This window comes from Castor canadensis, chromosome 3 (assembly GCF_047511655.1).
Source record: "Castor canadensis chromosome 3, mCasCan1.hap1v2, whole genome shotgun sequence".
NCBI classification, from domain to species: Eukaryota; Metazoa; Chordata; class Mammalia; order Rodentia; family Castoridae; genus Castor; species Castor canadensis.
Window position 1 is genome coordinate 54223314 of NC_133388.1, and position 24291 is coordinate 54247604.

The following is a 24291-nucleotide window of genomic DNA, read 5'->3' on the forward strand; positions in this document are numbered from 1 at the left end:
TCTTATAAGATTGACTAGTTGCCAGTATGTTGCAGCATTCTTTATAATTGTTGGCTTTTAGAGGATCAGTCACAAACAGCATGACCATATATCCAGGTTTGTCTGTTAGATCAATTAACACCCTCTAATTATTTACAGTGCCCCTTCCCTCTGACTCACACAAGTGTTCAGATTTCTTAAATTGTGGGTCATCCTCTTACCAACAGAGTCCATCCCATCAACTCCACTGAGGCTGGAAAGTTGTGCATCTCAAGGCCTGTGGTTCCAGTGTAGTGTTGTATTTCTTAGGCTGTGGTTTTTGATGTGATTAGATTTCGGATGCCCTCATAAGGAGAGTGCACCTGACTGAGGATCAGTGGGGGAAAGGCACACTCACTCCCAGGATGACCACGGACTTTGACTTGAGTCTGGACAATAGCCCTCTACTGCAATCCATTCACCAGCTGGACTTCGTGCAGATGAAAGGTACGTGCTTGCATGGCCCAACTCAGACAGCAATGTCCTGAGTAGATGCTGGGACTTGAAGCAGGATTAGTACCGCTATGGTGATTGCCATAAAATTCTGGGTGGCTCCCATCTTACTAGGTAATGAAAATGACTCCTTGTGGCTGTGTAATCTACCTCTGAACATGTCAGATAAATTCAAATAAACTCAATAGCTGATTCTGACAGCCTTAGAGATTTCACTTGCTCACTAACAAAGAGCAGCCGACATGAAAAGAGGAAAGAAGAAAGAGACAACATCACTGCAGATAAATAAAACCTTGTTACAGGAAGTAACCCAGAAATAGTGATATAAATGAGGGGACCCCAGAGTTGAAATGACTACTTCCACCTGGATATAGATAATGAATAAACAGGTGGGAATGATTAGTAGGAATTTGAGAAGCTCACAGCCAGCCTGCCCATACTGGCAAGAAAATACAAGCCAGAAAGGAAAGGCAAACTTGAAATAAGCTTTAAAGTTAGTTTATGTAACTAACGGATATGGCAAGGTCGCTTTGAGATTTGGGGGTGGGGAATAAAGGGAAGTACAAGTACTTAAAATTATTTTAAGGAAAATTACTGTTTCAAAGAAAAATTAAAAACTCAAGTCAACTATGCAACTATATTTTTATAGCAGTATAAGCTATATCCATTTGAAGAATATTTTTTATTTTAAACTTTTGATTTTGAAACATACATTTGAAGGAAGATTAAAAAAAAAACTTATTCCATCACCACAATGTTACCCTTCTCCTCCACCATCCCTAACCCCTAACTACTATTAATCTGTTCCCCATTTTATCATTCTCATCTTTTTTAAAACTGAAGGAATAGATTTGCTCCTTGAAACATAAGCATCCATGAAATAAATGACTCTTAGAATTCAGTGGTTTAAAATTTTGGTTTCTTAGGAAAAATCTCTCTGCTTCCTTTTTCTGGACAGTAGATTACATAACCTAACAGGTTTTAGGGCTGTCTGTTAGGGCTCACGTCACATGGTTATATTCTTCTCTATATGTACTTCTCTCATCCTCTTAATAGATTTTGCTGTCATGTATTTTCAATTTTCTCATTTTTTAACAGTTACAGCTTTGAGAAGAGGCCTTAACCAATTTTTGAGATGGTGTATAGATGATAAATTAAAATGTTCTCTTACAGTAACAAGTAATACTTGGCATTTATTGAGTGCTAGCAAGAAAGACATTCTTTCCACATACAGTTTTACGTGTGTTGCCTCCTTCTCCTCCCACAGCCGTGGTAGTCAGCTGAGGATACTGAGGCGTGGAAGCCTGAGTTACCTGCCTGGGTCACACAGCTAGCAAGTGGTGAGGTCAGGGGTCACACCCAGGGCGTGGATGCAGAACACTCTTGTACAACTTTCAGTTCATGCTATGAACTAGTGCCTTCCTATGAAAGTTCTTTGAGAAATATCTGAAATTCTTTCATGTACTTAATTGAATGCAGCAATTCTTTCTTGCTGTTTAAAAATTTTCTTTAACATACACATAGTAGCCTGATATTTAAATCCATCCCTGGTAGAATATAGAACCCCAGGTAAATCCCCCTCCAGCCTCTCCATGTCCCCAATTCTTTCAATGGAATAAAATCACTGAAAAAGCTATGTCACAAGTAGCTTGGAGGAGAAAATATGTCCCAAAAGAGCAACAAAAAAAGGCTTTTGGTGGAAGAGAAAAAAAATGAACTGACCCAATTAGCCTTGGTGCAGGAGCAGGAGGAGGGGGCAGTGAAAGAGTAGAGGCCTTGGGGGCTTGAAATGCTTTGATCAGCTGACTGCCCTTCTGAGATCTATCCACTGACCATCTGCCCATGGTGGAATCCAAGCCAGTTGGTGGTATGGCTAACAATTATATTGGAGTGAACCAGCCCATCAGCTGATAAGAGGACTGCAGGTCCATGTGCCTGGCATCACAAACCACAATCCCAAAGCACTGTCACCTGACCACTTAGTATGCACACAGAAGTTAAGAGTGGACACACCTATGTGTGCCAAAATATAGAACACCCTCACATCAGCTATTTACCTGAGACACAGAAGATCCAGAGCAATTTTTTATGAAATTAATATAACAGTCCATTTAGTGTGAGTGGATTATTCCATTGTCCATTTATACTTTATCTCAATATAATTTACTTCTGTTTATTATCACTCAGCATTGTTAATTTGTATGCTTTGCTTTGTGCTCATTAAGTGTAGTTAGTTCAGTGAGAGCCCAGTCCTCTTTAGAATCTGAATAATTTTTACCTGTCATAGAAAAAGTCAAAGGTCACGATGCAATAGAACTTGGTTGGCTGTAGTGAAAATTGGCTACTGACCTCTGAAATCTCTGTTAACACATGTACAACTGTTCCTAGCATAGTTTTAGTCTTTTCTTTTTTTTTTAAGAAATTTTTAGTCATTAATGAACTGAACTTTCACAAGTTGTCAATAAAAATATCCCAAGACACTGCATCCTAAATCCTGTACAAATGGTTAAAATTAAGTAACATTTGGAATGGTGATAATATAATCTGACCATCTGAAAGTAACAGTGTGTTTTCCTATTTGTCCTAAGTGGATTATAGCAGGAAGTTAAAATATTTTCAAAGTTAAAGTATGCATTTAAAGTTATGACTCAATAATAACTAACATGTTTGTTTACTTGTTAAGTCAGAATTTTAGCAAGCATCTCTCTGGTTTTTAAATCTCATCATAGATGCCCTTTTTGTTGTTGCTGCTGTTGTGGATATTGAAGAAGGCAGGACTGCTGTTGTTTTCTACATATTTTTGCTCAGGCTAGCTGCTATTTATCAAGAACAACTGCCTACAGTTATTCTCTTACTAGCTAAGGATTTAACTGGTCTGCTCTTTCTGATTCCATACCACCCCAAATACAGAACACTGGCACTTTCTTTTTCTTTTCTTTTTTTTTTTGTTTTTGTTTTGCTTTAGGTAGGACTGGGGTTTGAACTCAGGGCTTCACACTTGCAAAGCAAGGTTCTCTACTGCTTGAGCCATGCCTTCAGTCCATTTGGTCTTGTTATTTTGGAGATGAGATCTAGAGAACTGTTTGTACTGACTGGCCTCAAATCACAATCTTCCCCATCTCAGCTTCTCATGTAGGTGAAATTACAGACATGAGCCACCAGTACCTGGCCTTTTGGTACTTTTTTTAATCAAACATCCTTAAATTTAATTGTATGTTTTCTGATTTTATCTTGATAAGAAAACCATGGTACCCCCTTCCCAGATGATTGGGCTGGTGTTTGATTTTCAGACTTTTCTTGCATAGAAAACAACATATTAAGTTCTGTCTTCTGGTTTTATTAAAGAATAATTTAAAAATGTATTTTTTTCCTTAATTCTAAGTTGATATTGTCAACTCTTTCCTTGGACATGAGAAGGAAATTTTAAATCTTTTCCAAGTCTGCTAAGGGTTCTGCTGCTTGGATAAGAACAAATTTTAGATATCTATGCCTTCTCAGAAAAATATTACTCTAAGATTACATAAGTACACAGAGTATCCCAAAATTTGAGATACGGTATTGAAATCAAAGGCCAGCATGTTTTATGCTGAATTAGGATGAAACCATGACCTTTGATTCCACCAACCCTTTTTAGCACATACACCAAATGCTATTAATTCCTTTAAGTGCCTCTACTCCCCTTAGGATGTATTTATCTTCATTAGCTCATCTTGAATGCAAGTGCCCTTGGTATGCACCAAGGTCATGGGCAAGGACAGTGTGATCTGAGCAGATGTTCCTATAAATCCTAGCAAAGGAGCTGCCACAGGGTTGGCAGGAATGGGGTGAACATATGCATGAGTCTGTCATCTGTTCACATGCGGAGGTTGGGGACCTCAGAATGTGTTGATATTCGTCCTCCACAGTGGATAGGAATGACAGTCAACACATGAACTTTGAGAGAAGATGATCAGTAAAATGGCATTCCTGCTCACCACTTTAACTATTTCATTAATATCAACAGCAGTTCCTGGGAATCTCTCTCGTTCACATTAGGCATGGAGACTTCCTCCAGCCCACTATTCTGGGTATTACACTGGGGAAGCAGTGTGATTCAGTGCCAAGTACACAGCTGGGTCTCAGTCCTGCTGTTTACTAGTCATAAAACCTCCCTGAGCCTCAGTTTCCTTATCTACAAAACAGAGATCAGAAGAGAACCTGACTTGTGGGGTTGTGAAAATGCAATGGGGTAACACATGTAGGCCTCCCACCATGCTATTTGGCACATGTGCTCACAAAGCATCACTTAGGATTCATGTTACACATGGACCTCCCCACACTCCTGTTCATTTCACAGAGGAATTTTGAAGGGTTGTGAGTGTTCATAACCTGAAGAATTAGAGGAAAAAAATGAGGAAAATGTGAACCATAATTTGAAATGCAGCAGCCTTCAAACAGTAAGACATTTGAAAACACTGGCAGAAGTCACCCTTGCAGAACACAACTCTGAACCCCAGCTCTATCAAACTCTCTGCGACAGCCAGTAAGAGTAGCTGTTCCTGGTATCCCAGAAACTTTTCAACCTTAAGTTTACTTTTGCTTTTATAGGCTAAAAGAATGCTAAATGCTAGAATTCGGATCAAATAGGAGAAACTAGTTGTTAAGGAAAAAAATAAAAATTCTCCAAAAGGAGCATGAAAGTAGATCAAGATAGCTACAGTAGCCCCAGTGACAGGAGTTTCAATAAAATAAAACAATCTTTCTTAGACATCATCCCAGGAACTGTAGTGCTATCCACTTCCAAACCATAAAAGACAGATTAATTCAAAACTACTTTGGATTTCTCGTAGACTATTTATTTTATACCTAATAAAATGAAATAGGGTATAAAATCTACTTTTGTAAATGTTGACCTGATTCTTTGCTAATGAGGCTATAATTTTGCCATATCTTCTTTTTTATGTACCATATCATTTGGGGTAAATAAGGAATAGATAATAAAGAAAAAGAAAAAATAATTCTTAGCACATGAAAAAATAGATTTAGACACATGTGTACATCTCTAGGTAAGTTCTCTCTTCCTTCCCCACCTCCTGATTTTTTGTTCATTTGCTTATTTTTAAAAATCTGAGATGATAATAAGATCTGAAGATTAATGAACGGTTAGATTTTTTTTTCTATTCATTCTTTTAAATTGTATCCAATCAGGACTTACAAATGAAATTCTAGTGTTTTAATTATACATGACATTATTTTCTCAATTACTCTTTCAAGTATACCTATGTCTAACGGGAAATTTGAGTTTCTTATTAGAGACATTGCAAACACTTATATGAGTCAAATTGAAACTATCTCATGATCTTTTTTCTTTGATTTTTACAACTGATAAAATACAGACTTGCCTGAAACCTGAACAAAGGGAGAACAAAATGATGTAAGACACCTAAAAAATTAGCTAGCATTTGTTGCCCTTAACACAGAGAAACTAAAGCAGATACTTTAAAAGCAACTGAGGCCAATAGGAAAAGGGGACCAGGAACTAGAGAAAAGGTTAGATCAAGAAGAATTAACCTAGAAGGTAACACACACGTACAGGAAATCAATGTGAGTCAACTCCCTGTATAGCTATCCTTATCTCAACTAGCAAAATCCCTTGTTCCTTCCTATTATTGCTTATACTCTCTCTTCAACAAAATTAGTGATAAGGGCAAAATAGTTTCTGCTGGGTATTGGGGGGGAGAGGGAGGGGGCGGAGTGGGTGGTAAGGGAGGGGGTGGGGGCAGGGGGGAGAAATGAACCAAGCCTTGTATGCACATATGAATAATAAAAGAAAAATTAAAAAATAAAATAAAATAAAGGGAACAAAATTTAAATACCAGAGTAAGTTCCCAATATTTGTAATGACCTAAAGTCATTAGGACTCCCAGTGATGCCTATTTCTGTGGAGATGTTTCATTAGAATCATGAGAAGTGCTCCTGGGTCCTGGTCATTGGATCAGGGGCCAGAAGGTCCTTGGTCTCATCAGAAAAAGAATTCAAGGAATTTAAGGCAAAGCAAAGTGAAATTCACCCTGAAAATGGGAGAGAAGATAGGCTCAAGAATGAGTGGCTACCCCAAGGGTCTTAAGACCTCAACTTTTATTGGTATCTGTGGGTATGGGGGTAGTCATTCCAGGAAAAGATTATGTATCATTAACTCTGGTAGACTGGGCTATGCAACAACTCCTCCCTCACTTCAGAAGGGGAGTTTTTGGCCTTGGATGGTCAGACCGGTACTTTTTATTTTTCACAGGCTATGGGGGGGCTGTAGCTCAACAAGACACCAACAGAGTGTCACAAGTCATTCTGTTAAAGTCCTAGAGCCAGAATTTGTTTTTTTTATCACCATCTAAGCCATCATTCTCAGCCATTAGGTTTCCCAACTCCCTGCCTAATCTCTATGTCAAAAAAGAGTTATGTCTTCTGTCTCCTCATCCTTCCATCTAATCCTGGAGTTTATTTATTGAACAAGGCAAGTAATTTAATCTCTTTTCCTTCAAATCCAGATGTCTGGGACCCTTGAGGCTACAGTTAGCCACAGGTCTCTGAGAATATTCCATCCAAACCCTGGGCCCTTGAAACTTGAAGCATGACTTCTCTTCTTAAACAGATCCTCTCTGATTACCTAGTTGCTAAATTTGATTTGCTTATGCTTGGTTTAATAGCTCAGACATGGTTTCATTATAATGTAACAGTTCTAAGAATGAGATGAGTGACCTGTTTCATGTTCACACCTCATATGTTGTAGTCACTGCTTTTCTTTTCTAGGTTACCCATCCATAGATCCTGTGTCCTGAACTGCAGCTAAATCAGACATCTTCTTGGTTGGGTGACTGACTATCAGGAGCAGATTTAACTCTATGCATGACACACAAAGTCTAACTTTGGGACAGCCCACGAGGAGTTCCACAATTAACATTTGTTCATCTAGTTGTCTCTGAATGTAGTCCAAGCTGTTCTCTCCTGTTACTAAAGTGCTAAAAAAAAAAAAAAATACTAAATCAGTGTTTTGATGCTAAAAAATTTTAATCAGTTCGTAAAAACACTGCTCTCAGCTACATATATCAAGTTCATATATTAGGAACTGGGATTATTCATCAACCAGCATTTCTACGTCTGTTTCTGAAGGCTCAGCTACTCTGAAATTTTTGGAGTTTTTTCTTTTTCTTTTTAACTCTACAGTATAAGCAATATAAAAGACTTGATATAAAATGCAGGGGGAGGTGGATAGCTAGTAATACCATAACAAATTCTCACAAGGCTGTGGGGACACCTGGAGCCCCCTTTTCTGCTCCCATATGATTCCCAGGCTCACAGTCAGGTATTCTGTACCTGAAAAAAAAGCAACTTGGCCTCATGCTGTTTCCTAGGTACAGCTGCTGCCTTGAGTACAATGTCAGATTCTTCAGAAGTTCCAAAACGGAGAGATCACTGTTTTGTCACTTGGCATTTTAAAAACCCACTACTATAGCTATTCATGGTCACAAGATGTGACGTGGAATCATACCTATATTAGAAATATAGTGGTTTCAGAGCTGCTTCTCAAATGAGTAGTCCCCAGTTTATCAACTGGGATTTAATAAAATTATTGGCACAGCGTCCGCCAGGTTGTGAGTTAAATAACCTTTAATGAGCTGGGCTTGAAATTCAGTCCCCATTATCCCCTGAGGGATGATGTCTTCCACACTGAAGAGAGTGAGAACAGCGTTCTGTGAACATGCCTGACCCCCTCCAGCTACCACGATTAAGGCGAGAAGTGCCACCATGAGCTCGGGACAAAGATCAGGAACCAGCCCAACCCTGGAGAGTCTGGGAGGATCCCATTGGGGTCTGCCATGCACCCCAGACTGGCTCCTTCTAATCGCGTTTGTCAGGGGGGTGTTTATGATTCCATGATACAGAAATATCTGCAACAGTGCAGAATCCAGAGTAACATTAATTTCTGTTTAGCTTCCTCTCCGGTCCCAGCAACCCCCATCCTGCAGCTGGAGGAGTGTTGCACCCACAACAACAGCGCTACGCTGTCCTGGAAACAGCCTCCTCTGTCCACTGTGCCAGCGGAAGGATACATTCTGGAGCTGGATGACGGCAGTGGCGGTCAGTTCCGGGTAGGTAGACAATCTTCTACTTGTTAACCGTAGCCAGTGACTCCTTCAGGGGACCTGCCATGCAGTCTCAGGCCTGGCTTCCCGGCTGTCCTCCAGATGGGCCACCCTGGCAAACCTGCCTGCCCTACAGCTGAGACCTGCCTTCTCCCTGTATCACTCTACTGTTCCTAAGAGACCGTTTAGCAGTGTGACCAGGCCCATTCTCACCTCTTTGAGCCTTCAGGTCCTCATTTGCAAGTGAGGGGTATGCCTGGTTGCTAATTAAATAATCCAAATAAAATTCTTAGCGTGCTGCCTCGTCCATGGCAAGCTTGCAGTAGCAGCATCACAATTAGTATTATTTTGTATTGCAAATAATGTCATTAACTGTTGTCTAAGATTTGTTTCTGCAACTGTAACTTCTTATATCTTGGGTTGGTTCTTCTTGTCAAGCTCTCCGCTTATAGCCTCCCTATTCTAAAAGCTCCTCTACCAAAGGTTCACAGTTCTGTGTTGTTGGGTTTTTTTCTTGGACTTCACCAGACAGAACTGGTGCTAGTAGATTATTACCTCCACAGAGTAAGGAACTCCTAACTGCAATGGGAAGCTGTGGTCCCCTCCGAAAGTAGGACATGGCCATGGTGCCTACAGGTTGATGATGTGTGTGTGACTGCCTGTCTGCACATGTCTGCTTCTCTCTCTTACGCACACGGAGCCTCATTCTCATCCATTCTTCCCCTCCACTTTGCTTTCCATTTGCTCCAACTCAGACTTGGCTGAGTTTCTTTCTTGGGGAGTCTATGTCTGGGACCTCCTAAACAGCAGCCATTGTGGGTTCTGTGGTCAATCCTGCACTGATGGAGAGGGAAGCACCCTGTCCAAAAGCACACCCCAGTCCCTGAGCACAGGCTTTCTTTTGGTCATCCATCACCAGGGACCTCGGCTACTTAGTTTGCAAGAGCAAAGCCTGTCAAGACCTTCTTTTCCTGAATGTTTTTGATACTCCACTAGGTTTAAATACTTCCAAGCAGGGACCATATCTTCTACAATTCCCCTCAAGGATAAAGGCTCTCTCATTTGATAAGGACATCTTTACTTACATATGTGTTGGTTGACTGGTACTGCAAAATCTAATTTCTACCTCGGGTCTTGGGTTCCATTTCAGTTGATGTCTTTTGTACTCATGTGTGTGTATGTGTGTAAAAATCATGTCTATGCACCAGTTTCTTACCTCTGACTTTGCCTCTTTGGTTCTTGCTTCATTTTAAGGGCCTTTCTTTTCCCTTTAGTATTATTTTTTTCTCCTGAAAGACTAAGTTTCCTCGTCTTCTTAATTCTCTAAACCAGTTATTACCTATTGGCACATTCCAGGCATCATCCCAGGAATGGTCTCCTTCTTGCAGTTCCAAGGCCTCAGTTTGTCCTGCCTCCTTACCCACCCAGATGTAGGTTCCTCCCTGGTGCATCACTTTCACCCACACTTCTTGTCTGAAAGTCAGGTCAATTTCCACCTGTGTAGAATTTTCTATGGCTTACACCATCAAAGTTGCTTTAAAATAAACCTATACTTTTCTTTTAAAACTTAGTTCTGTCTCTTCTATATTCCAATTGTCCTTTCTTAGATATCAGACTCAAAATCTCAGCACCAGCTAGTTCTTCATCCTTAGGCCCCAATGACATTAAGGGAGTCATTGAATCTCCCTCATTGCATCTAGTCAGGCTATGGAGCTACATCCAGGTCCCTTTCTCTTCCTTCCACACTACCATGAGAAGGTGTGACCGTTGGTGTGGTGTATTGTCGGCCAAGGTCCCAGGCCAAGAGACTTCAGGTTACTACTCTAATGTAGTCCTCCCCCCACTAGCATTGGCTTCACCTGGGAACTTGTTAAAAATGCACTCTCAGAGCCCATCCCAGAGACCTACTGGATCAGAAACTGCATTTCAGTAAGATTCACAGGTGATTGATATGCACATAAAATTTGAGAAGCACTAAATGAAAAGGTATAATATTCAGATTTTTGTTGTTGCTGCAGTCATAATGAATTGCTGGGCCATCCAAGACCCCAGTCTTCTTAGTAGTCCACCAGAGAGTTGTCATTTTAAAGCTGTGCTTTGAATGCAAATTGTCTTTACTCATTATGCCAGCATAATTTTGCAAAGTATACAGACAAAGAGGGAAGTAAATGTCTAACCTATATTAAAGATGCATTCTGCTAGGGTTTATTTTTAAGCCTTGGAAATGCCGTGCCTCCTCTCCCTTCACTCTGAACCGTGGTCCAAACCTGTACTCCTCCTATGTCTTTTTTTTTTATTCATATGTGCATACAATGCTTGGGTCATTTCTCCCCCCTGCCCCCACCCCTTCCCTTACCACCCACTCCGCCCCCTCCCTCTCACCCCCACCCCCTCAATACCCAGCAGAAACTATTTTGCCCTTATCTCTAATTTTGTTGAAGAGAGAATATAAGCAATAATAGGAAGGAACAAGGGTTTTTGCTGGTTGAGATAAGGATAGCTATACAGGGAGTTGACTCACAATTTCCTGTGCATATGTGTTACCTTCTAGGTTAATTCTTTTTGATTTAACCTTTTCTCTAGTTCCTGGTCCCCTTCTCCTATTGGCCTTAGTTGCTTTTAATGTATCTGCTTTAGTTTCTCTGCGTTGAGGGCAACAAATGCTAGCTAATTTTTTAGGTGTCTTACCTATCCTCACACCTCCCTTGTGTGCTCTCTCTTTTATCATGTGCTCAAAGTCCAATCCCCTTGTTGTGTTTGCCCTTGATCTAATGTCTCCATATGAGGGAGAACATACGATTTTTGGTCTTTTGGGCCAGGCTAACCTCACTCAGAATGATGTTCTCTAATTCCATCCATTCACCAACGAATGATAACATTTCGTTCTTCTTCATGGCTGCATAAAATTCCATTGTGTATAGATACCACATTTTCTTGATCCATTCGTCAGTAGTGGGGCATCTTGGCTGTTTCCATAACTTGGCTGTTGTGAATAGTGCCGCAATAAACATGGGTGTGCAGGTGCCTCTGGAGTAACCTGTGTCACAATCTTTTGGTTATACCCCCAAGAGTGGTATTGCTGGATCAAATGGTAGATCAATGTTCCTCCTATGTCTTTGACAGTAGTCTTTGTGACAGTTCCTGAAGTGACCAGTGGGGTTATAAACACAGCATAGAGACCACCCTCGTGTTTTCATGTTTGGAACATGTTTTTTACAAATCACACTGATAGATAAAGAGCTCAGCAAAGTAACATACTGTACACATGCCAAGTTAATAAGAATAAACATAATCCTAACAATAAGCACCTAATTTATTTATTTTTTTGTTTTTGTTTTTGAGATAGGGTCTTGCTATGTAGCCTAGGCTGGTCTTGAATTTGTGAGCCTCTTGCCTCAGACCCTCTCCCCCGACCCCAAGTGCTAGGATTGCCAGTGTGCACCACCCAACCCAGCTCCAAATTAATTTTTTAAGCCCTTTCTGCTAACAACTTAACCATTCATTAAGCTGCCAGGCATAGGTGAAATGCAAGGCAGTATGCTAATCAATCCGCATTTATAACCTTATATAATCCTCACGCTATCCTCAGAAGGTAGGCTTCGCCATCTCCATTTTACACACTAGGTAACTGAGGCTTAGAAAGGTAAAATGAACAACCCAATATCTCACAGGAGTCGAATCTATCTCAGGCTGATACCACAGCTCTGACTGCTAAGCAACCACTCAGCACTACTGCTTTCCTCACTTGTCACAAGGGTTCACATTAAATGGGATCCTGTCATCTGTTGACCCCCAGGAAGTGTATGTCGGAAAAGAGACAATGTGCACAGTGGATGGTCTTCACTTCAACAGCACATACAACGCTCGCGTCAAGGCCTTCAACAAAACAGGAGTCAGCCCATACAGCAAGACCCTGGTCCTCCAGACGTCTGAGGGTAAGGCCCTTCAGCAGTATCCCTCAGAGCGAGAACTGCGTGGCATCTAACGTGGCTGGCAGCCTGGAGGTAACCCCACCACTGCCCACATTCCTGAAGTGTTTCCATGACTTGCTCTGCACTCGGCCTCAGAGCCACTGTTCCTCTCCTGCCTTTAGAGAGCCCATGGGATGTGGATGTGAGCAAACCAAAGATTCCACATCGGCAGTTCCAATGGCTTGGGCCGTCGGCTTCCTCTGCTAACACTCTAAGTAAGCTGCAGTTGAAGAAGCTGAACGTGAAGGCCTGAATGTGCCCCTGGTGTCTAAGACGGCTGTACCTAGGCTCTAGAGCAGGCTCCCATTCTCTACCGATCCACATCAGTTGCCAGTTTTACCCAGATGATTCTCAATTTCTTTGTAGTGTTTGCTTGTTCCTGGGGGATTGGGGGAGACCTAGGTTCTTTCCAGCTGTGGATTTGTATGACTAAATGTGTTTCCAATGGGAGTGGGGTGCTAGAGCTCTCAGAGTGGGCCCGTTGGCCACTTCTGGCTTAACCAGCTTGGACTGCTTCCATTTTCTACCCAAAGCCCAGGCCATCAGCACCAGGATGGAGACTTCCTGTGGGCACCAAACAGGAAGAGACCAGCAACTCTGCATTACCTCGCCATTTACATCTTTGCCAGTCCCTTTAGTCGTGGTTAGGCTGCCTAGGGCCACTGTACAAGGTTAATCTCAAAGGGACATTTGCTTCTTAGCTACACTATAAATATTTTGGTCATCAAAGACAATCTGTCTCAGAACAGAGGTTTGAATTTGATGGCCCAGTGTAACCTGAGGCTTATAACTTACTCAACAGCACATGAAATTAAACCTATGAGGAGTTGTAGGTTTGGCCAGAGCCAAAGTGTTTTGAGACTTTGGGGTGTCATTTTAATTATAGATGTCACCTCCTACCCCCCCGGCATTCTCCATAACTTTCCTCTGCAGAACCTAATTACGTCAGTTTTCATCAAGATGTTAGTTAGAACTGTTGTGGCTTTTTCCCACTTCCCACAAACCTCAGCCAGTGTCAGTCACCTCTACAGTGGTCCACATGGTTAAAAACAAGCACAACATTGGACCCCACGGCAAGAGTGGAGGGCACCTAGCTATGAAAACGGTGCTTTGGGGAGCAGTTGTAAGTCTGAGTGATACTATCTATTGAAAAAGTATTTGTTGAAGGGAAAACACCCACTTGACATACTCCCATGTAGAGTGTAGTGATGTGGTAGCTAGAGCTTCCCCCAGAATTATCATTGTAGCAACTTCTCTCTGGAATGACCTATCAGTCTGAGAGCAGTTATCCCTTTTCCAAAATACCGTGCTAAATGCAAAAGCCCTCTAAGAGTTTTCTCCTGGAAGCAATACAGAAGGCCCCAATAGTGCTGGCCTCATTTCCCAGGTGTGCATAGGTGGTTTGATTGAAAAGTGAAGCGCATGCCAGAAGAGAGAAAAATGCAGCATTGTTACTAATATTTGTAATCAAAGCTATAGGAAAACCATTTCTACTCATAAGATGTTATGGAAATCATACTATTCTGCTAAAATCAGTCCTGGGCATAACAAGCTAAGTGCTTCTGTCTCTCCTTTCTTCCTGTGCAGGAGGATGTAATTTCTTAGTTTCTTTCAATGTTCATAAGATTATGGTGTCTAATTTAATAAATTATAGGATTTGAAACTGCAACCCTTGGTACCACAGTCACAGAATTGGGGGGGGAGGGTCATTTTCTTAATGGAACAAGTTCTCTACCAACAAAGAAACTGTACTGTAGAAATTCATTTCCTCCATGAATTTTATAATTGTATACAAATATAAGGTATGTACCTAAATACATAGCAAACCCTATCATCATGTAGATCTCAGTATTCTCTGTTACTGCACAGAAGTGATTTTCTCATGATGAAATAAAGTTTGCACACATACTTTCTCCATAACTTTGGTTTGTTCTATTTGTTTCTCCCTCATTCTAATTCATTTGCATAATGAGATCAGATTTAGAAAGCAAGAAAAAAAATATAGTGAATACTTATTTTTAAAAAGATTTGATCCATCTGTCACAATAAAGAAAGCCTATAGGATTAAATAAGTATATCTCTTTTTTTTTTTTTTTTAGAAATCAATGAGACAAAAAAAATCCTACCATAGATTTTTGATAAGTTCCTACCAGCTCCTGGAACATTTCCTTTAAAGATATGTTTTCTTTGCTGGTATTGGGGGAGGCTTCATTTTGGCTTTCTCCTTAGCAGGAATCAACCCTTTTGCAATGTTCAAAGCCCAAAGTCTGTCACAAAAGGGTGCATCTCATATGTGATAGCAAGTCTAACTTAATTACAGGTTTAAGTCACTTATCACTAACACTCTTTGAACTGTCAGAAAATCTTCTGTTGGCCTAAAGGTAATGTTACATAGAGGAAATCAAATGTCTACATTATTATGAATTTGAATCCTTTTTTCCCTCAAAAGCAAATTTGTCTGTCGGACAGTGCTTCACATAAGTGGCCACCTCTGACCATATGTTTCCCTGTTAAGTGGAGCTTACGGGCAAGAGAGACTGGCTTAAAGAAATGAACACATGAATACTTACATACCTACAAATCATGATGAGCACTGTAAAAAAAGGAGAGGGAGACATAATTTTTATAGGAAAATTAGGGAAACAATGAAAAGCAATTTAATTCAGTAGAAATTATGAAGAATGTGTTACTGTAGGAGAGAAGGAAAAGAAATGCATTATTATACGAGTTCAAGTTTGGCAGGTTCCTGGGAGTGTAGCAAAGAGAGCCAAAGAATCATTATAACTGTGTCAGTCTTTGAAACCATCTATAAGAGTGTCTATTATGTAAGGAGGCCTTCTTACCACAGCATTCTAAGGCCCATTCTGCATGATAGACTATGCTCTACCAACAATAGTTCGACTAGGCTGAGAACACCAGGAGGAATGTTCTGTTTACTTTTCTATAGTTTCTCTCTGTCTAAACAGAAGGTAACTTTTTTTTTTCTTTTGTAAATCTGGAGAGACATGGAATAGAGCAAAGGTAATATTCCCAGGGCTCAATTAACTGAATCTGTTAACTAGCTGAAAAAGTCCCTGGGTCTCCACTCTGCTCAGGTCCTCAGAGCTGGGGAATTGCTTCTAGTCCCCTCATCAGTCCTTCAGGGAAGGCAGAAGATGGAGGATTACAGCCTCTACACAAAACATACCTTTAACACTGCTGTCTGTGTAGAAAGATTATTTTTCTTGAACAGATCCTAAGAAGTGGAATTACTGGACTGGAGGATCAGATCATGTCTGATACCCTTGATCTGTATTTCCAACTTGTTTTCCAGACAGAATGTACACCAGAAATGTCTGGGTCATTCCAGTGTGAAATACCACCATAATTATAATATTTAGGGTTTAATTTCAACTAAATGGGCAGACCTCCTAAAAATGTTTCTAAAAGTGTTTTCCATTATGTTTTTCACAGCAGTACTATTCTGATTCTTTCACATCTACTAGCTACATGTATGTCACAATGTATTGCAGTGAGATGTAACATGATCTAAAGGGAAAGAAAGATTTCCCAAAGAAGGAGGTGGAAGGAGAGAGCTCCAAACATAATTACTGTATGCAAGGCAAAAAGTTCAAAAATCTGCCCTGGATGACACCAAAAGGAAAGTCAATCATTCAAAAACTTTTAATTGGGCACTTTAATTATATCAGGTAACTTAGCTGGCTGGGATCACAGGCATACACAAAGCACCGCATCTGCTTTAGAATTTAGGGGCTTTGCTCCTCATCTCATACTCACAGCACCTTGTTTAGCTCACCTAAAAACTGGTATCACTCACCTCTCTGGAAGTACAATCCAGGTGGCGAGCTTGTATCAGGAAGTAAAAACAATAGTCTCTGATTGGGAGGGAGAGAGTGTGTGTGTCCAAGCTCCTTTATTCTTAGTTTATGCACCATGCCGCTGAGCTTATCACCCATTTGCTAAGACTGCTATAGACTAAGGGTGTCACATTAAAAGAAAGATAAGGGACCACTGTAGAAGTTAATTTAGATTGTTGGTAGGTAGCATTGAGCAAGGAAGGTAACTTGGAAAACCTGAGGAAAGACCCCCAAAAATCAAGAGTTACTCTGTGCAAATATTTTTATTTTAAAAGTCGGGAAGTATATAACACATTTTAGAAATATTCCCATCTGAAACATTTCAAAGTCAATATGTTCTCTGGAATCCTCAGTAGTGGAGCATTGAATATATCTCAGAAGACTTTGTGGAATCACAAGAAACAACCCTCCCCCTGAAAAAAAAAATGATTTACATTAAATCCTGCCTCATTTTGTGTCAAGCTGCTGAGAGCTTTCTTCATTGTCCATCAACAGATTCAGTGAAGAATGTCAGCAACATGAGAGCCAGCAAATCTTTTTAGGATACTGAAGTACAGTGGAGAAATCATACAAAAACTACCCATTCCATGTTTCATGAGACAGTCCTACCGAAAACAATGTCTACCCTAAAGCAGTGAAATAGATTACAGACTAATCTCTGTACCACTGCTAATGTCTAAACCCCTCCCCTCTCTGTTGCTGCAACATTCCCCATGCACTGAATGTCTTCTGCTGCTATAACAAATTACCACAAACTTATCGGTTCAAAAGAACCTAAATTTATTACCTTACTGTTCTAGAGGTCAGAATCCTACTGGGCTAGTAGTGAGGTGTCAGTAGAACTGTGCTTCTTCAAGACATTCTAAGGGAGCATTTGTTTTCTTGCCTTTTCCACCTTCTAGAAGCCACCTGCCTTTCTTGACTCATGCTCTTCCCTCTATCTTAAGATCTAGCAGCATAGCATCTTCCAGTTCTGCCTGACTCTGCCCCTCTGCCTTCCTTATGTAAGGACCCCTGTGATGACTTTGGGCCGACTTGGATAAGCTAGGATACTCTCATTTCAAGAACCTTAAGGTGGGCACATCTGCAAAGTCCTCTTCACTTTCACATTGAAAGGTACAAATTCAGAGGTTTCTGGGGATCAAGATGGGGACATTTTTGGATGAGCGTCTCTGAGGCTGTCACAGCCTATGAGTAAGGTACCATTATTATCCCACTCTCCATATGGAAAGATGAGCTTCTGAGAGGTTAAGTAACATTTCCAACACAGTTCTTTCAGCCTCCAGCACCCAGCACAGTGCACTGTGGTGCTGACATTAGAAAAATGCCATTTGCATTTAACCTTAAAGAAAGAGAAGGAAAAAGACCCCAAGTCTGTCTGCACTGAGTCTAAAAACATCCTAGGTAAAGCAACACTGTGTAGCCGCCTTGTGTGCACCATCTAGAAAGCCAGAAATACGATGTTAATGCTTTCAGAGCATCATATTAGACTTCTGTCAAAAAAGAACAACATTCCTCCTTTAAGAAGATGTGGAACTGGCTGTCACGGAATAATATCCACACCCCTTAGCAGCTCCTGTGCTATCTGCTTGTGTCTGTGCTTCTGCCAGCTCCCCCACCCCAGACCAGCAGCTCACCTCAAGAGGTGCTTTCTCTCCAAGTGCTACTATGAATGCTCTTAGCCTGAAGTTATGGGTCACTACCTGACAAGGAGAGGGAATGTCAGAGTCACGTCTTTGAGGTCCTTAAACACTACTACCAATGAGATCTGGGACTTGGAGATCACAGAGGGTTGAAACCACAGAGCTGTTTATTCACAGAAGCATTCCAGCCTTCCAGATCTCAGCTGGGAGGGGAGAGAAGGAGATTGGTGATAATTAGAGACAGGTTGTAGATGAGGCTGTACACTCCAGCATGACCAGCAGCTATGTGCCAGGGAATTGAAGGAAAGAGAGTTCTCAAGCATTCTTGCTGGAATGAACACAGTAGCCATCTATCCAACATTGTTCACCAATGCTTTATCTAATGACAATAAATGGGTTGAGATTCTTGAAATTACATCTTAGAAATTGCTTTCTAAAAAATTGAGAGGTGAGGGCACCTGGCTACCTCAGTCGGTAGAGCATGAGACTCTTAAAAAGTGAGAGGTGTTATTCATGAAGATGAAGATATCATTTTCTGTGATTGGCCTCTCAGCATCACACTGCCCCGTCCATGTAGAAGCTCCTCTTTCCACACACCAAAGGAAACTCCCCCAGAAAATATTCAGTGATGTAGGCAGAATATAGACTTCTTCCATTTGTTTGAATACCAAATAGCCTCAGATGCATCTATCCACGATCTCTTTGCAGATATAATTTTATAGTGATTTTGGGCCAGCCTAAATACTTTCCTCTTAAATCCTGATATATTGAGAACCATTCCCAGAAGTTGTAACCTTATGAGGGAAAAAGAACCTCTCAGGAGAACAATAGCAGGAAACAACTCAGCCACCTACCCCCTGTGGCCTGAATTCCAGAGGGGGAAGGTGGTATGTTTGCCTTTCACCTATAGTGAATAACCCTATTTAGAAAAGACAAGTGTCAGCCTCAATGTAGCTCAGGGTTTATGGTTGGTATTAGGTCCTCTCCACAAAACCTGTTACCCCTTATACCACTGGAATGGGGCCCAAGGCCTGTGGCATAAACTTTGCTTCTTGTACATTTCCAAGTCACAACAGAGCAGTAATAGCCTTGTCCGTTCCCAAATTTTATCCACTCAGGAATTGATCCTGCTATAGTCTCCGCCCTTTCCACCACAGCAGCTGCTGTGACTTAACTATGTCCCTTGGCCTCTCTGGCTTCAGTTTTTCTCATCTATGAAGCTGTGGACTTACAGCAGACAACCTCTATGTTCTGTACAATTAGCACCTCTGTGGCTTCTGTCTTCAAAATTGCTATGAAAAGCTATTAACTATTTCAGAAAATGCTATAAAGAGGTGTTAGATAATTTCTTCCTCCTCCAAGGACCTTGGTGGGTCTAAAAGTTCTGCCTGTGACCCTGAAAATTCAACACTAATAGAAAATAGTTGATAAGGGATCACATAAGGAAAATCCATGGTCTACTGAAGATGTTTTCTCCATGACTTTGCTTTTCCTGACCCAGAGCATCTGGGCCTCTCCAAAAATAATTTAGTTAGAAGAATGTACATTTCCAAGACAAAATCCTCAAGGTAGGTTAATAATACCTGACCAAATTTGATTAAATTTTACAACACACAAAGTGAGAGACATAATGATAAATTTCACAGCTCAAAAGATATGTATATTTTGTTCTTTTGATTTTCCCATCATCCATGATATCCCAAGAAATATCCTGAATTTCTCCATGTAACTAAATTGGATCCAGAACACTATTTTTGGTTTTGGGGAGTGTACTCAACAGTTGACACCCTCAGGAGCACTTTAATCCTTTGGAAGCTTGTGTCTAATTAAAATATAGGAATTTTCAGTTCTCCTGATGATAGTTGCTTAGAAATAATGCCATGATAATAAGTTGGAATGGAGGTCTTAGTGATGAAGTAAGCAACCACCCTGGGGTGGCAAGGGCTGTTTCATTCTTCCAAGAGGAAGTTTTCAAAACAGATTTGTTTCCCACTTCACAACTGCAATTAATGCCACACTTACAAAAGCTTAAAATACTACCTTTTGTTATAAATTACATACCAGTTGAGCATAATTGTAACTTTGGGGCTGCTTATTAGATCACTTAAGAAAACCCAGGCTCTCTCTTCATTCATTTCTTTATCTATTTTAAAATCTTACCAACAAAAGCAAATTATCTTACAGCTGGTTTATAAGGACCTGAAGCTCATTTTTAACACCACTTTGCCATTCTTAGTAACATAACCCTGCTTTACTCTGCTCTGAAATGCAATCCTATTGTTGAGCCAGAGCCTGAAAGCTGCTCAGTTATGAAGCTGTTCACCACCAGACAGGACACCACGGCTTCCACCAGGACACAGAGGAAGCTGGGTTAGTGTCATTGTCATAAGAAACTTCTGTTTGCTTTTCCCCTTCCTCCACAAAATAACACCTAAAAGACTGCACTATCTTCAAATTATTCTGCAGCATGCATAGAAATCTTTAGTGCTCTTTACATGTTGGAATTGGTCAAAAGTGCAACCCTGGTAGTATAAAAACTGATCGATAACAAATGACAGATTTTCTCTAGATTATTTTTCTTATGGTCAGCTCTTCTGCCAACTTTATGTTTTCCAACTGTTCAATTCTAATACAATGTCTAGTGCATGACATGGTTCAGTAAGTGTCAAATAATGAACAAATGAAATGTGAGCCAAACAGGGTATACCACCAAGATATTTTTTTCCTTCTTGACCCTAAAAGTCAGTAAGAGTATATACGGTCCTCCAGTGGGACCAGTAATTCCTGACTGTTTCTTTCAAGCAGTGGCCTCTGCCATTAGCTAAGACCCCACTCCAGAATCCAACCAATCCCAGTTGGGAAGGGAAAGAAGTCCACAAAAGAGCAAGAATAAAGTGATAGTCATTGACATAGTTGATGGAAAGCAAGTCTTAACACATTGACATTGAGAACACAGTCCCCACCTCAAGTTATAGCTGTGCATGAAGTCTCCACACTAAGCACTGACAGGCTGCTTTCCATTGCTCTTTCCCACTAAACTACTTTCACCCAGCAAAGCTCAAGTAGACAGGACTCACTGCATGGGATGAAAATTATGAGACCTTATAACAATCTCTTAAGAAGCTTCTTGTCTTTCTGTAGTGATCCATAAGTTATAAAATGAATCAGCAACAGCCAATGGCCATGAACTAAAACACAGATTCCTATCATGTATTCTGAAAAAAAATTAAAAACCTGATAACCTCATCCTTCTTTGTCTTGACTAATAGGACATTGGTAGCAGGGAAGCTTTCTCTGTATCTCAATAGTGGTGTTTTACAGGAGAATTGGGCATGTAGCTCAAGTGGTAGAGGGGCCCTGAATTCAATCCCCAGTACTATAGTCAATCAATTGATCAATCAATCAATTAATAAATAAATAAATAGAAGGTAAGGAATTGAGATGTACTTCCTTCCTGCATTAAATGGTTATAACACAGGATACACACTGGGGTAGTTATATTTATGTTCAACGTGAGTTTACAATAATTTGGCTAAACTAAGGAGTGGCAGTACTGTTCTCAATACTGTCATATAATTTTTGGCTCATGCCTTCAAACATATCCAGAGGGGCATGACCAGGAGAGTGAAGGATTTGAAACTCATATAAAGAAAAATGGTTGAAAATAGACTCTAGCCCAGAAAAGGGAATATTTAAAGAAGGTTGGTAACTGACCTCAAATACTTGCAGAACTAGTAATTAAGTTCATGTGGCCCCAGATAGCACTGCCTGGGGAGTGGAGCCTCTAAAGGGGTTTATCCAACCAATATAAGCAGGAACTACAAACTAGAGGGGGCTGGAGGCAATGAGTTATTTCCAGGGACTTCAGACGACACTTGATGGTTCCTCTCCAGATGTTTCTGAGATAAGATCTTCCTCTAAGACAGTTGTAACTTAAGATCCTAGAAATGGCCTAGAGGACCTATAAGCAGCTGACTGAACTCTTGTACCTCCCATGTGGAGGGGTGGGAAGGGAGGATCACTTGTTTAGTTTGGCTGAAATCAAGTGGAAACTGTTCTCTGTCCTCTCATTTATTTGGAATATTCTCGTGGCAAGGTAGGATTTTTTTTTTTTTTAAGGAACTGCTTAGAAAATCTTGGGTAAGAGCCAAACAGGTCAGAAATGGAAGGTCATAGGTGGGGAAAAGGACTCAAAATCAAAGATGGACTAGTTGGGTAACATGGATATTGAATATTTGGCTGAGTAGAGGGTATAGTTCAAGAGTAAGGGCTGTCAAGGAAAATTTGGGTTATCAGTAAACAATGGATCCACAAGAAAGGAAAGGAAAAACAATAACTATTTTAGTGCCAAGTACCCCAGGAATAGCAGTAGTTACACTCAGGCCTCCCTCAAAGTGGTGCTGTCAATACTTCTAAGCTCTTCTTTCTGGTGCTGAGAATAGAAAAAGTGAGTATGAGTCACCATCCCCCAATTCCGGGTTCAGTACACATTTCTTCACAGATTTTCAGATGATTGCTTGGGGATTCAATATACTCTGAAACTCATCTTGCCATATATGTCCTTTCCCTTAATTTTAAAGCAACAAGTGTTTTTAGTATAATGAATTGATTATCATATCTGGAGTTTGAACTCAGTCTTCATGCTTGCTAGGCAGGCTTTCTACAACTTGAGCCACTCCACCAGTCCTCAAGCAAATTCTTATTAATAAAAATCTTTTCCTGACCTAAATGCAGTTGTAACTGCCCTCTCTTCCTAAAAGAGGTCTGTGTCCATTCATGGTACTGTGTCATTATATTTCAGATCTTTCCATTAAAACTAAGAGGCTAATTTCCCCTTAAGTTGATTATGGCAAATCATTTCTTATCATTTCTGAACAATGAGATAAGCGTACATGCCAAGTCACCCAAACTATATGACGTTTAATTAAAATATTTCACTGTATTATTATGGGGAATATAAAGCTTTTGACATCATAAATAGCAATTCCTTTTCTCTGAGATCTGGTTTATAGTTAGAAAAAAAATTCCTTCAATGATAAGTCTAAAGTCTGAACAGCTGACTTTCAATATTGCGAGTTCAGAATGAAAATAAGTCTGCTCTTTGGCAGTATTAGAACTTGCCGAAGCCCTTATTCTGAGCTCTTCAAATAGGATTATGTTCTGCATGTGTGCACACAGGCACACACACACACACACACACACACACACATTTTTGGTTGAACATGCACAGACTACCATTTTGATAGGAGAAGTATGTGCAACAAAGAAAAGACTCAAGCCAGAAATATATTCCCAGGGACACTCACCAGAACAAAATTATTTTTTCAATGAGAAGAAAGCTTGTTGGAGGTTTTGGGCATGAAATATTACTTTCATGCCATCTGTAATTCCTGAACTTTTACTATTAAAGTGAGTTTTAAGAAGACTAATTGGTGAGAAAGAACCATCTCTGACCAGACCACACCACTGTGCAGACTAGGTATTGTTTGACAAAGAGAAAGGTGTAATCAAGTAGTTGATAGGTACTTACTCTAATATAATGCCAGACCTAGCTGAAAAGAAACAGACACTTTACACCAATGCACCTTCCCACCACCTACAGTCTGTGTATTAGAGACCCCAAGATGGTCAAGTAATGTCCCTAGAATCTGACCCTAATTCAGAAACAAAGGTAAGATTCATAACCTGATCACTTATCCAGCCCTGTCCTCATAACGTGACTCTTCTCCTATTCAAAGACCAAGTCTTGATTTTCTAAAGTGTAGAAAACCATCTCATTCATCTAAAAATGGAAATATATATATGTATATGTAGGAGCCATTGGTAAAAATCATCATCTCCTAAATAGAAACTCTTTAAAGGACCATTGTTAAATGCAATTAAAACTGATAAGTATTATTCTCATCTTGATCATCAGTGGGTAAAATTTACCGCTAAAGTCAACTCAAAATATTATCTAATTGAATAATTTAAAGGAAACCTGTCTATCACTGAAAATTGGGGTAGAATGAAAATGATTACCTGTGATGTTGGAGGTGTGCTCTGCTCTTGGGACCTGACCTTGCTGAGAATTCTCTGCCCAGCCCCCAGACACCTTGGGTTTGCTCATGCCTGCCTGGCATGATGCCTGCGGGCAGGTGAAGCTTTGCGTGAATGCTTATAAGGAAGTCTTGGGGAATCGGGCATGGGCAGGTGGCAGATTTCTGATCTCTAGTTTGCATTGATCTTA

At 40.4% G+C, this 24291-nt stretch overlaps 1 protein-coding gene across 10 annotated transcripts in view; it reads left to right on the forward strand.

Moving 5' to 3' along the window:
• Trim9 (tripartite motif containing 9) overlaps positions 1 to 24291 on the forward strand; it is a 104387-nt gene that overhangs the window by 68732 nt on the left and 11364 nt on the right. For 8 of the 10 annotated variants that reach the window (XM_074067990.1, XM_074067991.1, XM_074067994.1 and 5 more), the window contains exons 5-7: positions 312 to 465; positions 8440 to 8597; positions 12388 to 12526. In XM_074067990.1, the coding sequence (XP_073924091.1) occupies positions 312 to 465; positions 8440 to 8597; positions 12388 to 12526 (451 nt within the window). Of the gene's footprint in view, positions 1 to 311; positions 466 to 8439; positions 8598 to 12387; positions 12596 to 12684; positions 24287 to 24291 lie in introns of those variants that run through there. The other 2 variants (XM_074067998.1, XM_074067997.1) reach the window with 2 other exon arrangements.